The following is a 16,762-nucleotide window of genomic DNA, read 5'->3' as shown; positions in this document are numbered from 1 at the left end:
AGGAAAAAAAAAAAAAAAAAAAAAAAAAAAAAACTTTTATATAACATATATATATATGTATTTTGTTTTTTTTTAAATTAAGATACTTGAAAAAAATATATGTATTTACTATTTTTCATAAATGCATTTTTTAATCTTTTTCTAATATGTTTTTTCCTTTTTACACAGAAAATAATAAAATGCTTTTTTTATAACAAAATAATTAATACATAAAAAAAAAAAAAAAAACAAATAAAATAAAATAAAAAAAAAATATTATATATACTTTTAATTCAAAGGTAAGCCAAGTTTCATGTAATTTTCTTCTATATATATTTAAATATAAAAATATTGATAGAAAATCATATGAAGGAAATTTTTTTAAATTATATAGAAATGAATTTTAAAGAATTATTTATTTTTCATCTTTTTCTTTAATGATTGCAACCATATAAATTCTTTTTGTATGAAGATTAATATACTTCATTTAACAAAAATTAGTATTAGAAAAAGAAAATAAAATTAAATTATAATTTAAAGATAAAAAGATATATAAATAAAAATAATATATATTTACATTATATATATATATGTATGATTTTTTTTTATTAGTCTTTTTTTTTTTTATATTATGTTTAGATTAGATATAATTTAAAATATTAAGGAAATATTAAAATGATAAAATCTTTAAGAAATTTGGTTGTTCATGAAAAAAAGATAAAGGGAGTTTTATTAAGAAGAAATTATATCATTAAATTATTTAATTCTATAGATTATAGAAATAAAAAAATAAATTTATATAGATTAAATAAATATTTAGACTTACAAAATAGTAAAAATGATTTTATGATAAGTAAAGTAAATTTATTTAAAGGTATGAATTATCCTTTTAACAAATGGAGTGAAAATACAAGTAATGAAAATATGCTTTCAAAAAAGAGCAATATAAGTAATTACAATGAAAAAATGAAGAATCATACTATTATAAGAAATAATATAAATAAAATAGTAAATGTTGAGAAAAGTAAAAGTTCAAATGGTATTAATTGTAATAAATTATATGTAAGAAATTTTAGTAATATTTCTAGTAATAAAAACGAACAGGTAAAAGAAGAAGTATTAGTTAGTAATGTTACAAAAGAAAAAGAATTAAATACTACTAGTAAAAATAATAAAACAATAAAACAAATGTATATAGATAAAAAACAAAAAGAAAAAATGATAAAATTGTATCTACTTTTAAGTTTAATATTAATTCCTTTTGGATATACATATATGTATTGTTTACAAAATAATATAACCATAGAAGATTTATTAAAAATAATAAAAAAGAATATAGAATTAATAGAAACTAAATACAATGATTTATTACATGAATTTATTGATAAATATTTTCCATTAAGTAATGAACCATTATTACCAGATTTTAAAGATTTAAATTATCCTGAAAACTTACCAACTTTAGTTATAGATTTAAATTATGTTATTGCAAAACTGGAATACAATAGAAAAACAGGATGGAGAGTATTAAAAAGACCATATGCGGATTTATTTTTTAAAGAATTATCTAGTTTTTATGAGATTGTTATTTGGTCAGATGACAATTTCCCAGTAGCACAAGAAGTCATATCGAGATGGGGAATACCTGCAATAGGTTGTTTACACAGAGATCAATGTTCAAAAAAAAAAAAATTTTATGTAAAAGATTTAAAAAGATTAGGAAGAAATTTAGACAGAGTAGTAATTATTGATCATGATTCACATGCATTTATGCTACAACCGGAAAATGGGATATTAATTAAAGAATTTCATGGGGATGTAAATGATAAAGAAATATTATGTCTCATTGATTTATTAAAGTCTTTTGCGATTAGTACTTATGATATTAGACAATTTTTAAAAAAATATGGAGGAGGAGATTATAATATAGGAAAAAGATATTTACAATTAAAAAGTGATACAGAACAAAAATCAAAACGAATTAGAAATATAGGGAAAATTTTTCATTTAGATAATAAAAAAACACCAAATGGCATTTCTTTTAACTCTTAGAAAAAATTATATATAGTTATTTAAAAATTTATTTTTAATTTTAAAGTGTTTGCACACACATTTCTTATTTTTTCTTATAAATCTTTGTAATTTAAAAAAAAAAAAAAAAAAAAAAAAAAAAAAATTATGAAGCATATGATTTTTAATACTTTTTATTAATTTGAAATGTAAACAAATTTTGAAGAACTACATATTTTATTCTTTAAATTAACACATGAAAATTGTTAGAACTTTTTTAATTATTACTTATAAAAAATCTACTCTTATAATTTGAAACATTAAATTTAAAATTCTTTTAGAAAATATAAAAAGTTTATATATTAGTAAATTCTTAATTTATATAGGCAAATATTATATATAGAAAATTTTTTTTGAAGCAAAGACATTTTATATCTTTGCAGAAAATTATACAAAAATTTTAAGGTATTAACTTTTTTAATTTTCATTTATAAAGTAAATATATAAATAAATAAATATACAAAATTTTAAAGCATCAGTTTTCTTTTCTCGTAATTGAAAATAAATAAATCATAAAAACGAAAACTTAAAAAAAAAAAAAAAAAACTAAATATATTCTTATTTGTAAGAATGGGTATATTCATTAGTATATATATTCTACTATTTTTATAAATTTTTTTCAAACAATATATTTTTTTTAATATTAATGAATTTTTGTTTTATTTATTTATTTTATTTTTTTTTTTTTTATATGCTAGTTATTTTATTGAAAAAAAATTTTACTTCTTCTGCCGCTTTTATACCTCTTTTTTTAATATCATACATATAATTTTTATTTAAATTAAAATTATTTTCCATACTTTCGTTTTTTTTTTCTTTTAAAGATAAAATTTTTTCTATTTCTTCCATTGTGCAAATATTATTATTTTCTGTAAGTAATAAATTAAAGGAATCCATATCATATACATTGGATAAAAATATTTTTATTAAAAATTCTATCTTATTCATTTGATTTTTAATATAATTAAAATAGGTTTTAGGTATAATAAATTCATCTACATCCGTTAAATTCTCCTTTTTTGTTAAATAAAATTCTTTTTTATTTTTTTCCTCTTTTTTATCTTCTGTATTATTTTCCACATAATTATTTTCTTTATTTTCATTATTTAGTATGTTAGGTATTTGAAATAAAACTTTTTGGATTTCATAACAGTCTAACAACAATTGTTGTGCTGTTATATTAGTCATATATTTAAATGAAAATATAATTTGATAAAATCGTTGAATAATCAATGTGGTTGTTTTTTCTAATAAATATGTTAAATAAGTCTCGTTAAATATTTTTTTAAAAAGTGTAAAATAATTATGAAGAAAAACTTCTATATTTGATATGTAATGTGATTTTTCCTGTATTTTATTTATATCATATATATTTACTACACAGTTGTTATAAAGGATAGTGTTTAGTTTTTCTTCCATATAGGTAATTATTACTTTTATACATTTAGTTTTTATATTTAAAAATATTTTTTCTTCTTCTTTAAAAGAAATTTTATCACAAAAAATTGAATCAATGTCATTTATTATATTTTCATAAGCCTCATTAATTGTTTGTTCTACATAATAACTTGTATTAATTAATATAGATAATAATTTAAAATTTTGAATTTTGTTTTCTTCTTTGATTTTTATTATTATTCTTTTGTTTAATTCATCGCCATATTTGAATAGAAGTGTTTTAAAAAACATAATAAAATCAAATAAAGTTTGACAATTGCTAAATAGTAATATCATATTAACATAACTTTTATATAAGTAGAATATTTTATAAGCAGATTTATATACTGTATGTTTTTCTATAATCTCAAAATCCATTTCAGGCATAAATTCATTTTTATTCAATAGATTTTTTACATCGTCAAAAGTGTCATTTACAAAATTTTGCTGTTTTGTCTTATTAATTCTTAGATTATCTACATTATCTTCTTCATTTTCATTTATTATATTTTCAAATTTAATTAAAATTTTTTTTTCTTCATATTTCAACCAATTACACAAATAACTATCAAATACACATGAAATAGCACCCTTAAAATTATGATTTCTTTCTTTATTGGGGCTAGAAATATCAATGAAATCAATATTTTTGTTTTTTTTATTGCTATAATTCTCTTCACATTTATTATTATTATTATTATTATTATTATCATTAATATCACTTTTGATATCATTGCTACTTTTTTTATCATCATCTACAGTAACACAATTAAATTCTTTAAAATTTGTTATACCTTTACATTTGTTACTAACATTTTCCTCTTTGTTGTACGAATTTTTTTTTGAAATAAAATAAGTATCATTTTTCATATTTTCTGTTGAAGATGTTTCATTTTTATTATTTATATTTTTGTAATCATTGATGTTTTCTTTTAAATTATTATTTAAAAGTTGATCATTCTCCGAATGCTTCATATCCTTTTGAATTATTAATTCTGGAAATGGGAACTCTAAAGAAGAGTAACAATTATCATAAGATACATGATTATCTGGTCCATATAATTTTATATTTTTTGTAAGGAAATTCTCAAATTTTATGACTTTTATAACTGTTTGTATTAATAGAACTGGATTAATTTCTTCAATAGAAGAAGAAATTATTTTAACAATATGTTTTTTTGTAATAGAACAAAATTTACTTACAATATTAAAAGGAACATTATAAACATTTGGGAAAATATGAGAATATGTATTTTCATAATTATTTAAAGAACGTTTTAACCAAGCTATTCTTCTATCAATGCTTTCTAAGGTATTTGCTTGATTTTCAAAAATTAATATATATTTTTCTAAAAAAAAATTGGTAAATTTTTTTACTATATTTGTTATAAAATTTGAATTTAAATAATATAAACAATTACATGCATCAAATAAGTTTATATAAATTTTATTATCATTTATTTCGTTTATCACAACAACATTTTTTTCTATATGTACATCACAATCATATATAAGATCAATATCTTCCTTTATTTGATTTTTTAAATCATTAAATAAAGTGTTCGCATCATTATATAAATCGTTTAACTTATCATTAGTTTTTAAATCTAAAATATGAATTAGCATTTCTTTAATAACAGATACTAAAGATATGCAATCTTTATAATCTCTTTTTAACGCTTTTTTTTTTAAATTACTTATAGCAGTAATAACCATTACAATTCTTTTTAATATTATGATAGTTTCAGTAACATTTTTTTTTCCGATATCTAATTTTTTTATATCTTTACATAATTTTATTAATATATCTTCACTTTCTTCTGTCTTTTTATCTACATCTTCCATTTTACTATTTATTAATTTTATTTTTTCTTTAATGTTTTTTAACTTGCTTTCATATTCATTTTTTCTTAAAATGTGATTTTCTACTTTTTCGTTAATAACTTTATCAAGCTCAATTATTTCATTACTCATTTTTTCTAAATGAATTTCAACATCTTCTATGTTCTTTATATTGTTATTTATATAATCACTTACAAATTCATCTTCTTTTTCATCTTCATTTATTATTTCTTCCTTATATTCCAATATATTACTCTTTATATCACTCTTTTCAAAATATTTCATATTATAAATAATATTAATAAATAATTACTATTATATAATAAATATGGTCACTATTTAATACATATAAGCTCAATAAATTATAAAGAAAAAATTTAAATTATATAAGAAAAGAAATATTTGTTGACTCTTTTGCTTTATTTTGTTTTATTTTTTATTTTTTTTTTTTTTTTACTTTATTTAAATATTAAATTTATTTTCTACTTAATTTGGGTATTTTTTCATAATATTTGTAAATGTGAAATATTTCTTCTTTAATGTGTATTTATGAAAAAAAAAAAAAAAAAAGTTTAATTGTAAACATACATTTTGGAATGGAATGGAAAACTTTGTTTATATTTTAAATATATTTTTATTTTTTTTAATTAAATTTATATTTTCGTAAAATTATTCTTCATTTTATGATAAAATTTTTAATGTAAAAAAATTTTAATTTTGTAATTATAAAATGATATTTAAAAGTATAAGAACAATTTAATGATTTTATTATAGATGAAAATTATTTGTGTTGTAAATATATATATATAATTTTAAAAAATAATAATGAAAAATTATATATTTATATATTAATATAATTAATAAAAATAACAAAATGTTAAACGAAAAAAAAAAAAAAAAAATAAAATATTAAATACTTATATAAATATCTATTAAGTGTAACAAATGAAGTATATCAAAGTAACACATTTAATTTGTTTTTTTAAATTTTTATAAACATTTTTTGTATGTGTTATTTAAAAATATATTTTTTGTTACATTTTATATATTAATTTCATCTTTTATTTTTTAATTCTCCTTTTTTAAAAAATATAAAATTAATAATGTGCATAACAATTCTTTTGTTTTTTTTTTTTTATAACTAGAAGAAATAATTATTTTATATTTATACTTTTAATCCACATTATTTTTGTGTATTTTATATTTTGGCTTGTGTGACTTTTATTAAATAAAAAAATATTTTTAAAAAAAAGTTTTTCCTTTATATTTACAAAAAAAATATAAGTATTTTTTTTTTTTTTTTTTTTTGGAAATCATAAATTTTATAAATTGTATTTTAATATAAAAAAAAAGTTTGTCATATAATTAAAAAAAAATCTATTTATAATAGTAAAATTTTTTTATAATGGTTCTACGTCTACTAAAATTTTTTGTTTTGATTGTCGCATCAAAAAAGCTAGGTTTTCAGCTCTATCAAAATTCTTAAAATATAAGTTATCAACTTTTCCTTTTATTTTTAATAAATTATAAATTGATTGAGCTCTTTTAGAATCACATGTAGGGATAAATTTCATTAATGTTTCTACAAATTCTTCCTTATCGTAATTATCATCATAAATAACTAATTTAGCATAATTTAAATTATGAGAAGATTCTGTATCATCAAAATCATCTAAATTTTCATCACAAAAACCATATGAATCTATTTCATCATTATTCATATTATATCCACCATAATTAAAATCATCTATTCCATTATCCTCCTCTTCGTTTTCTTCGTTTTCTTCATTTTCTTCATTTTCTTCATTTTTTGTTTTGTTATCATTATTTATTTTCTCAAATTCATTTTCACATTCTAAATTCCATTTAATTAAACAGTTAATTGATTTTTTATTTAATTTATTTTCATTTTCATTCTCATTTTCATTCTCATTTTCATTTTCATTTTCATTATATTTTTCTTTATGCTCATAATTTTTTATTCCCTTCCCATGACGTTTTAAAAATTTTTCATTAAACTCTAATATTTTTCTTTTTCTTTTAGATAAATATCTTTCTTTAGCTATTTCTACATCTTTTTTTGCAAAATGAACTTCTGGTAATTCTTTATTTTCTTTTAATACCCAATTTATAAATAGGGTATTTAAATCTTTTTTATAAGAAAATGTTCTATATTCAGCATCTATAAACGTTTCTAATTCATATAAATCTAGATTAGGTTTATAATTATTATAAAATAAATTATAAAAATAATCACGCATAGCATATACTTTTTTGTATAAAATGTTATCCTTATCCTTTTTAATATCTTCAATTCTATTTAAATCAATTCTATTTTGATCATCCAAAATTTTCATTTCGCAAAATTCACTATGCATTTTATCACAAATTTTTCTTAAAATTTCATTTCTTAACTCGGGGTTAGTTTTTATTTTATCTAATAAATTATTAGGTTCGTTAACATTTTCCTTATTATTTTCTTCATTTGTTACATTTTTACTAGAGTGGTTCTCATTACTATTTTCAAACGACGATTCTTCAGAATTACTTTTAAGATTATCATTAATGTCATTTTTATTATAACTATCTTTATGCAAATCATTTTCTTCTTTAATGTCTTCATTAGACATAGAAAGAGAAGTGATATATTTTTTTTTTGGATAAGTTAAATTCATAATTTTTTTTAAACAATTATCTTTATCATAATTTTGAGCATAATTATAAAATGGCTCAAATTTTTTGTTATCATAAAAAATATTTAATTTTTTTTTTTTGTTTATATCTAAAAAATCATTTAATGAAACCTCTTTATATGTTTGATCAAATTTATTTATATATGAGTTTGTACAAATATCATATTCATATAAATTTAAAATGTTGTTAGAGTAAATATAATTATGTTTAATTATATAATTAGGTATAAACTTAGTCTTTTTAATGACTTTATCAAATAATTCATGTCTTTCAAAATATTTCATTTTATTTTTCTCATCTACATGACCAATTATATCAATTTTATAGTTTAAATGAAATAATTTATAAGATATTTTTTTCATTCTATCAAACAAGGAATTTAAGAAATAAAAATATTTATGAACATTTTTTGTTATCCATATATTATTTATATAATTCACTAAAAAAAAATCATCAATAAATTTTGGCCTATCAACATTTGTAATAATATTTAAAAAGTATTTGTAAATATTATATCCGATGGCATCTTCTTTTTCGATTGACATTTTTTTTAATTGTAATAATTCTTTATATATATCGCTGTTAATGTTATCCTTATTTATATTTGTAATATTTATTTTTTTAAAATAAAAATATATATTATTTATATCAACAAATTTTTTATCTTCAACTCCATTTTTGTCTGATGTATTTGGTAATTCATCATTATATGGAAAATAATTTTTTTCATAATTACTATCATTAAACAAATTATTATTTTTCTTTTTTTTTTGTTCACTACTACTTTTTTGATTATTACAACTATTAATGCTATGAAGATTGTTATTTTTATTTTCATCCTTATTTACATAATCATCATTATAAATATTATCTTGTTTTATAATATTACTCTCATCATAATATATATAATTTTTATCTATATATATGTTGTTAACATCTTTATAAAGAATTTTATTAATTTCTTCATTATCTTTATTTTTTATAGCTTTAATTAATAAATATAATTTATTTGTTGATAAAAGATTTAATATTTCTTCATCAGGCAAACAAGTATACTCACTTTGTAAATTAAAATAATCTCTTTGATTAGGATGATATAAAACAGGGGTTCTATATATTTCTGATTTTTTTCTTTTTTTTGGCCTTTTTCTATGTTGTAATTTAGTAGATTTTAATTGAACCCTACTTGACATAAAAATTTTATTTTTAAAATTCTTAAACTTTATTTTTATATTATAATTTATGAATATTCTTAAATTTAATACTACTAAAATAAAAAAGAATAAAAATATTCTTTTCATTTTTTTTTTTTTTTTTTTTCTTGAAAATTAATTTACATTCAATAATGATATAGTTAAGTATGCTCAATTAAAACTGTTAAAAAGATGAATATGAATATGAACATTCTTTTCATCTTTTTTTATTAAAATACTTAAAAATTCAACAATTTAATGAAATACACGTTAATTATTCTAATTTTTTAAAATATTAAAGAGAAAATAAAATTTCTGACAAATTTACATAAAAGTTAAAAAAAAAATACGAAACAGACTAAAAAAAAATTTCAATAAAGGAAATAACATATAAAGAAAATATTTTAAAAACATATCAAAAAAAGTTATAAAGATATGAAAAAATGTTCTTTATAAATAAGAGAAAAAAAAAAAGAGAAAATTTTTACATAAAAAAAATATTAAAAAAATGAATGAATCTATGATACTAATTTTTTCTTTTAAAAATAAAAAAAAAAAAAACACTGTTGAAAAATTTTTAAAGTTATACATAATTAAAATTATGTTATATTATTTTTATTACATACATATGTTTATCAGAAGTTTAAAGAATATTCAGGAGTGCATTAATTATAATTGTAACATTTTAAACAAATGAAAAATGAAAAAATAGAAACATTTTTTTTTCATTTAGATCATGTTAATTATATAAAAAAATAGAATTTTAAATTATAAAAGCAAATGTGTAATATATCTACATTCAATAAACATTATAAAATTTTGAAAAATAGGTACACTTTTTTTTTTTTTTTTTTTTAATATTATATTCTTTCATTTTCATAATAAATTTTAAATATATTTTTTTGTATTTTCTTTATGATTCTACATTTTTTGATACTTTTGTACATAAAAAGAAAAAAAGACTTAAAATTAGGACAATCAGATATTTTAATTGATAATATAAATAATTCTATCTTTTTTTTTTTTTTTTTTTCTAGTAAATTATACATCTTTAAAAAAAAAAAGAAATTTTAACAAAAAATTAAAAATAAGCTATTTAATTAATATATAAAAATTTAACTTCAAATAAATTCATAATTTTTTTTTTTTTTTTTTTTTGTAAGATTAATTTATTTTTTTATATATAAATTAGTAATAATATATATAGGAAAAAAAGAAAAAAAATTTTAGTTCGTACTTAAAAAACAAAAAAAGGAAATTTTGTTAAAAATAAGATTTTAAATAAAATTAGACAATAAAAGTTTCATATAATAATAGAAAATATATATTTTAAGAAATAAGGCGGTTTAAAAAATACAAAATTATTTATAAATTTAAATATATACAAATAAAAATTTCTAATTTTTTTTTTTTTTTTTTTTTTAATCTTATGTAACTTTTTTGGTTATATATAAAAGTTAATTTAAAATTATTTATTTATTTTGTTTTATTTTATTTTTATTTTTATTTTTTTTTTTTTTTTTACATTTATTTTTATATTAATATTTTTCATGTCCATATAAATTGAGGTGTTTCGTTTGAAGACTTTTTTTCTAATTCCATCTCATATAATGGTGAAATACTTCTTAACCTTTTAACTGCTTTAACTAAATTAATACACAATTGTTTCACTTCAAAAAAAGTTGTAAATCTATTAAAACCAATTCTTATAGATGTATGTGCGATATCCTCTGATACTCCTATTGATCTTAAAACATAGCTTGGTTCTAAGGTACTAGATGTGCAAGCAGAACCAGAACTTAGAGCAATATCATTTAATGACATTAATAAGCTTTCTCCCTCTACAAATAAAAAGGAAATATTAACATTCCCAAAATATCTATTTATTTGACACCCATTAAATACAATATAATCTAAATGTTTTGATAAATAATCTTTTACATAATTAAAAAAAAATCGCATTTTTCTGTTATCTCTATCCATTTCTTTGATACATATATTTGCAGCTTCACCAAATCCAACAATTAAATGAGTAGGCAAAGTTCCAGATCTTAATCCTCTTTCTTGTCCCCCCCCATGTATTAATGCATTTAATCTGATGTTTGGTTTTTTTCTTTTAATATATAATGCACCAATTCCTTTAGGTCCATATATTTTATGAGCAGATATAGACATTAAATCAATATTCATTTTTTGAGCATCAATAGGAATCTTCCCAACTGCTTGTGATGCATCAGTATGAAATATAATATTTTTTTCTTTGCATAATTTCCCAATATTTTCAATATCTTGAATTACACCAATTTCATTATTTACATAAATAAAAGATGCCATTATAGTATTATCTTTTATGTTATTTTTAATATCTTCTAATTTTATAATACCTTTTTCATCAGGTTTTAAATAAGTTATTTCAAATCCCTTTGTCTGTAAATATCTACATGTTTGTAAAATACATTTATGTTCAATTTGTGAAGTTATGATATGATTTTTCTTATTATTAAGTTTATTATAATAAGTGCATATTCCTATTAAAGCTAAATTGTTACTTTCAGTTGCTCCTGAAGTAAATATAATTTCTTTATTATTTTTCCCATTAATTAAATCAATAATATTTTTTCTTGAATCTTCTACTGCTTTTTCAGATTCCCAACCAAAAAAATGATTCCTTGAATGCGCATTTCCATATATGTATGTTAAATATGGTAACATTTTATCTAATACTCTAGGATCAATCATTGTAGTTGCTTGACTATCTAAATAAAATCTATTAATCTTACTTTTTTGTTTTTCTCCAATATCATCAAAAATTTCATTTTTTTCAATAAATTCATTATCTTTATTTAATGTGTTTTTTATATCAACATTTAAATTAGTATCTACCAATTCAATATGACCATCATTTGTAATTTTTGTTTCATTGTTATTATTTAACTCTTTATTAATAATTTTATTATTAAAATTATTTTCATTCAAATTTTCAGTAAATTCATTATTTTTTTTTACACTACATAAATTATTTATTAAAACTTTTTTAAATTTTACTGTCTTCTCATTTTTACAACTTTTAACTATTGAATTTCTTAGAATATTAAAATTTTTTAAAACGTGAAAAACTCTCATGAGAATTTAAAATAAAGAAATAAAATATATAAATATATAAAATAAAAAAAAAAAAAAAGGAAAATTATCATATAAAATTATACTATAATATGAAAATATACAAATGAAATCGTTTTTTTATATAATCTTCAAAAAAAAAAAAAGCTTATAATTTTGTATATTTTACATAAAAAAATTCAATTTAATTTAATTATTAATAATCACATATGTTATAGAAAAAAGGTTAAAGAAAAAAAAAAAAAAAAAAAATTGAATTATTATAAATTAAAAATAAAATTTTCAAAAAAAATAATCATACATATATATATCACTAAAAATAAAGATGAAATTTTGAAAGAAATAAAAATAAAATAATTAAAAAAGTAGGTTAATTATTTTTATATAACATAAATTGTCAAAAAAAGTAGATAAATAAAATAAAAAAAAAAAAATAAAATAAAATGCAGTAATTTTTATTTTAATTTAATTTTTTTTAAACAAAATAATTATAAACCACACAAAATGCAGAAAAAATAATTTACATAAAAAATTAAGAGTATATATATAAACATTATTTTGTTAAAAATAGTTTGAAATAAGAACATATTTATAAAGAATATTTTAAAAACATTTTAAATTGAAAATATCTCGTTACAGTTTTAAAATTTACATGTTACTAAAAAAATAAAAATTACGTAGAAAAGAAATTAAGGCAAGTTCTATCATATATCTTAATTACTTTTTAATTTAGAAGTATATATACTTTTAATATATTTAAAATATAAAAATATTATTTAGAGAAATACATTTAAATTTATATATAATAACAAAATATAAAAAGGTGCTTGAATTTCTCATTCTCAACATACATATGTATTCATATAAAAAAAAAAAAAAAAAAAAACAAAAAATTTTACACTTTTTTTTTTTTTTTTCATTTTAAATAAAAATATCAGTAAAAATATAAATAAATAAGAGAAGTAAAATGTTCATTTAAAAAATAAGGAAAAATCTTAAATACAAATTGTAAAATGAACAAAAATTATACCTTTTTAGATATGAATAATGTAAAAAATTTTAAATAAAATATGCAAAATTAAAAAAAAAAATCAAACTATATTACTTATAAAAATTATTTTTTTCATAAATTTTACCCATTTTTACTGAAAGTTATATTTTTAGTAAAATATATTTTTATTCATTGTTTCTATACAAAATTTAATTAATGTAGTAAATTTTTTATATTAAAATCATCAAATATATTATGAGTTTGTAAAATTAAAGATATAACAACAATATTAACAGAATTCCCAATTAGTTTAAGTTTTTGTCTATTTGATATGAAGTTAGGAAATTTAAATTCGTGACAGAAGCATTTTTTTTCCTCCTCTATCTCTTTTTTTGTATTCTTTACATATTCTATTGAATTTAATAAACACGTATTCGTATTATTTGCATCACAATAATGAATATTGTAATTATATGCACATTTATGATTTATATGATCAATATTCCAAAATATATTTCCATAGGTGTTTTTTACATTTTTTTTTAAATTATATTTTTCTGTATGTATCTTAAATCCCATTAATCTGCATATTTCAGTTGGTGTAAAATATCTCACTTTATTTTCATATTTTCTCATTTCATTATCTTCGTATTCACTTTTATAAGATACTTCTATGGAATAATTCTCATTTGATAAATTATTCAATTCTTCACTTGTAGAAGAATTTATTAATTCATTCTCCGATTTACTTTTTACATTATATTCGTGTAATGTTTGTTTATATAATTTATCTGTTATTATATTATTATTATTTTTTTTTTTTTTTTTTTTGTATTTGCAAAAATATAGTATAGAACCTGAACCAATAATATATCGACCGTAATTAGAGGTAAAACACATACTATGCACTTTTTTAGAATTTATTTTATATTTCATTCTCTCGTTATGGAAGTTATTTATACAGTTATTTTTTTCAGCATAATACTCATTGGAATCAAAACAGCATTTATTTCCTTTTTTATTGATATCTATAATATCAAAGCAATATGCTGATTTCTTTTTAAGAATATCTTTCTTTACTTCAAATTCATTTAAATTATTATCAATCATATTTATATTTTTAAATTTCATATTATCTATGGAAAATTTTTCATTAATATCTAGATATGTTATTATACTTGGCATATAAAAAGTAATTTTTTCATTTTTTTTTGAGTTTTCATTAGATTTAAATGAAATATATTTTTGTGGAATTAAAGAATTACTATATAATGTATTTTCTTTTTTTTCAAAAATTATCTTTTCTTTGTTATCATTTAAATTATCTTTTTTTTTACATATACAGTAAAAACGAAGCCGTTCATTGGGAATACCAAATTGTAAAGGTGACAAATGGTATGTTTGAAAATTATAATTTTTTTGAATAGAATGTATAAAATATAAAAAAGAAAAAGATACTTCAAAATTTTTCACATTTTCAATAAATATATACTGCGGTAAATTTTGTGTATTTGTATTTTTTAATAAATTGCAAATATGAATAAAACTGTTAGTTCTTTCATCTTTTTCAAAATCTAAAGAACCTATTATTTTTTCCACATCTAAATTATCAGTACTAAATTTATCATAAATTTCATTTGGATAATTCTGGTTTTTCATACTATCATTGTTGTTCAAATCATTATAGTTACTTGTATAAATGCATTCATTCATATTATTACCATTTCTCATATTCTTATCGCAATATATGAAATTTTTTTCGTTTTTATTAATATCTAATACATCGTAATTACCATTAGCATCCTTATTATTATTTTTTGAATGTTCATTATAAACATTATTATTACTTTCTTCATAACTATTCTTATTAGTTTCTTCCTTTGTTTTATGAAATTGGAGTCTTATGTTATTATTTTTAGAAATAATTTCATTTAAATCAATTTTTTTAAAACTTTTATTTTGTCTTGTATATGGTTGACAAGGATTTGATATCAATAATATGTCAAATTGATGAAAATCGAAAAATTGAGCAGTCAGATTATTTATATCTGTTTGAATAATGTAATTTTTATTGTAATTAAACTCATTTTCATTATTATCACTTATGTTATTTTTATTTTCTTTCTGTTTTTTAGAATTATAAAATTGTATTTTTTGTTCGTGACTTTCACTACTTTTAAACTTTTTTTTAAAAAATTTTTTAATATCTTTTCTACTAGTCAAATAGATACAATTTTCTTGAAAATTGTGGTAATGGGTTTGATTTGCTAAATGATTTAAATCTAACGATATAAAATGAAATATACTTTTTATATCTTTTCTTATATTTTCATTATTCCAATTATGAATATAATTGATCAACGCTTGTATCAAACTATAATGCAACCCCCCTATTCCGCTATAAAGTTCTAATACTTTTATTTTTTTCATTAAAATAATTATATAGTAATCATGATTTGTTCTTTAATTATATATAAAAAGACTAACATCATTTTGAATAAGCAGAATTCGTAACATATGAACAAAATTTACATTCTTAATAAAGAAAAATGTATATATGTGAATATTTAATACTTTTTATACAAAAAAAAAAAAAAACATAAAAATAAAATAAAATAAAATAAATTAATTTCTTTTTATGCTTAAAATATAATTACTTCTAAAACATTTTTTATAGTATTATTTTTAAAGTGTAAAAAGTGGTAAGTAGAACATATAACAAAATTTTATTAAAATTCTATTTATATATGAGTATATATATATATAGCTACATATAACTAAATATAAATAAAATTTTCTATTAAATGAATTTATTTTAAATGAAAATTAAAATATATTTTTTCTTTTTTTTTTTTTTTTTTATAAATTTATTTTTATATACAATTGTATTTTTATAAAATGTATTACAAGCATACTATACATTTTTTTTTTTTTTTTTTTTTTTTTTTTTTTTCTGTCCTCTACCCGATATTCATTTATCTAATTAATTTTTTTTTTTAAGAAAAAAATTAAAATATATTATTTGATACATGATATTATAAAAAAAATAAGTTATTCATATATATATAAATATATATATATATATACAAAAAAAAAAAAAAAAAAAAAAAAAAAAAATCTTTTTGAGGCTTTTGTCCCAAAAAATTTTTTATTATTCCCATGGATTCATTTTTTCGGAAAAGTTTACAAAACATTTTTTTTTTAATAATTTAATAAAAAAAAAAAAAAAAGGGGCCCTTTTTTATTTTTTTTAAAAAAAATAAAATTAACCAAAATTTGGTTTTTATTCTACCAAAAAAAAAATTTCTTTTTAAACTAAAAAGGTTTTCCACCAGGGGATTTTAAAAAAAAAAAAATATAAATTTTTAATTTTACCAAAAAAAGGTTTTAAAATAAAAAAAAAGGAATTTTAAAAAAAAAAATTTTTATTTTTTTT

The 16,762-nt window shown here is 17.3% G+C and overlaps 5 protein-coding genes across 5 annotated transcripts; 1 reads left to right on the top strand and 4 right to left on the bottom strand.

Annotated features, from left to right (window-relative positions):
- Positions 1–654: 654 nt before the first annotated feature.
- Positions 655–2,031, top strand: TIM50 (mitochondrial import inner membrane translocase subunit TIM50, putative; the record flags this gene model as incomplete). Its single annotated transcript, XM_028672422.1, has 1 exon — positions 655–2,031. One exon carries the CDS (start codon positions 655–657, stop codon positions 2,029–2,031), a length of 1,377 nt encoding a protein of 458 aa, XP_028526096.1.
- Positions 2,032–2,736: 705 nt separating this feature from the next.
- On the bottom strand, positions 2,737–5,613 carry VPS53 (vacuolar protein sorting-associated protein 53, putative; the record flags this gene model as incomplete). The annotated part of the gene is made up of 1 exon (XM_028672410.1): positions 2,737–5,613. The coding sequence occupies one exon, from the start codon at positions 5,611–5,613 to the stop codon at positions 2,737–2,739; it is 2,877 nt and encodes a 958-aa protein (XP_028526095.1).
- A 1,115-nt stretch (positions 5,614–6,728) lies between these two features.
- Positions 6,729–9,323, bottom strand: PGAL8A_00097800 (conserved Plasmodium protein, unknown function; the record flags this gene model as incomplete). The annotated part of the gene is made up of 1 exon (XM_028672399.1): positions 6,729–9,323. One exon carries the CDS (start codon positions 9,321–9,323, stop codon positions 6,729–6,731), a length of 2,595 nt encoding a protein of 864 aa, XP_028526094.1.
- A 1,440-nt stretch (positions 9,324–10,763) lies between these two features.
- Positions 10,764–12,338, bottom strand: PGAL8A_00097700 (cysteine desulfurase, putative; the record flags this gene model as incomplete). The annotated part of the gene is made up of 1 exon (XM_028672388.1): positions 10,764–12,338. One exon carries the CDS (start codon positions 12,336–12,338, stop codon positions 10,764–10,766), a length of 1,575 nt encoding a protein of 524 aa, XP_028526093.1.
- A 1,201-nt stretch (positions 12,339–13,539) lies between these two features.
- DNMT (DNA (cytosine-5)-methyltransferase, putative) lies at positions 13,540–15,756 on the bottom strand (the record flags this gene model as incomplete). The annotated part of the gene is made up of 1 exon (XM_028672377.1): positions 13,540–15,756. The coding sequence occupies one exon, from the start codon at positions 15,754–15,756 to the stop codon at positions 13,540–13,542; it is 2,217 nt and encodes a 738-aa protein (XP_028526092.1).
- Positions 15,757–16,762: the final 1,006 nt, after the last annotated feature.

This window comes from Plasmodium gallinaceum (genome assembly GCF_900005855.1).
Source record: "Plasmodium gallinaceum strain 8A genome assembly, contig: PGAL8A_v1_62, whole genome shotgun sequence".
NCBI lineage: Eukaryota > Apicomplexa > Aconoidasida > Haemosporida > Plasmodiidae > Plasmodium > Plasmodium gallinaceum.
This window is presented reverse-complemented; position numbering and strand designations above follow the sequence as displayed.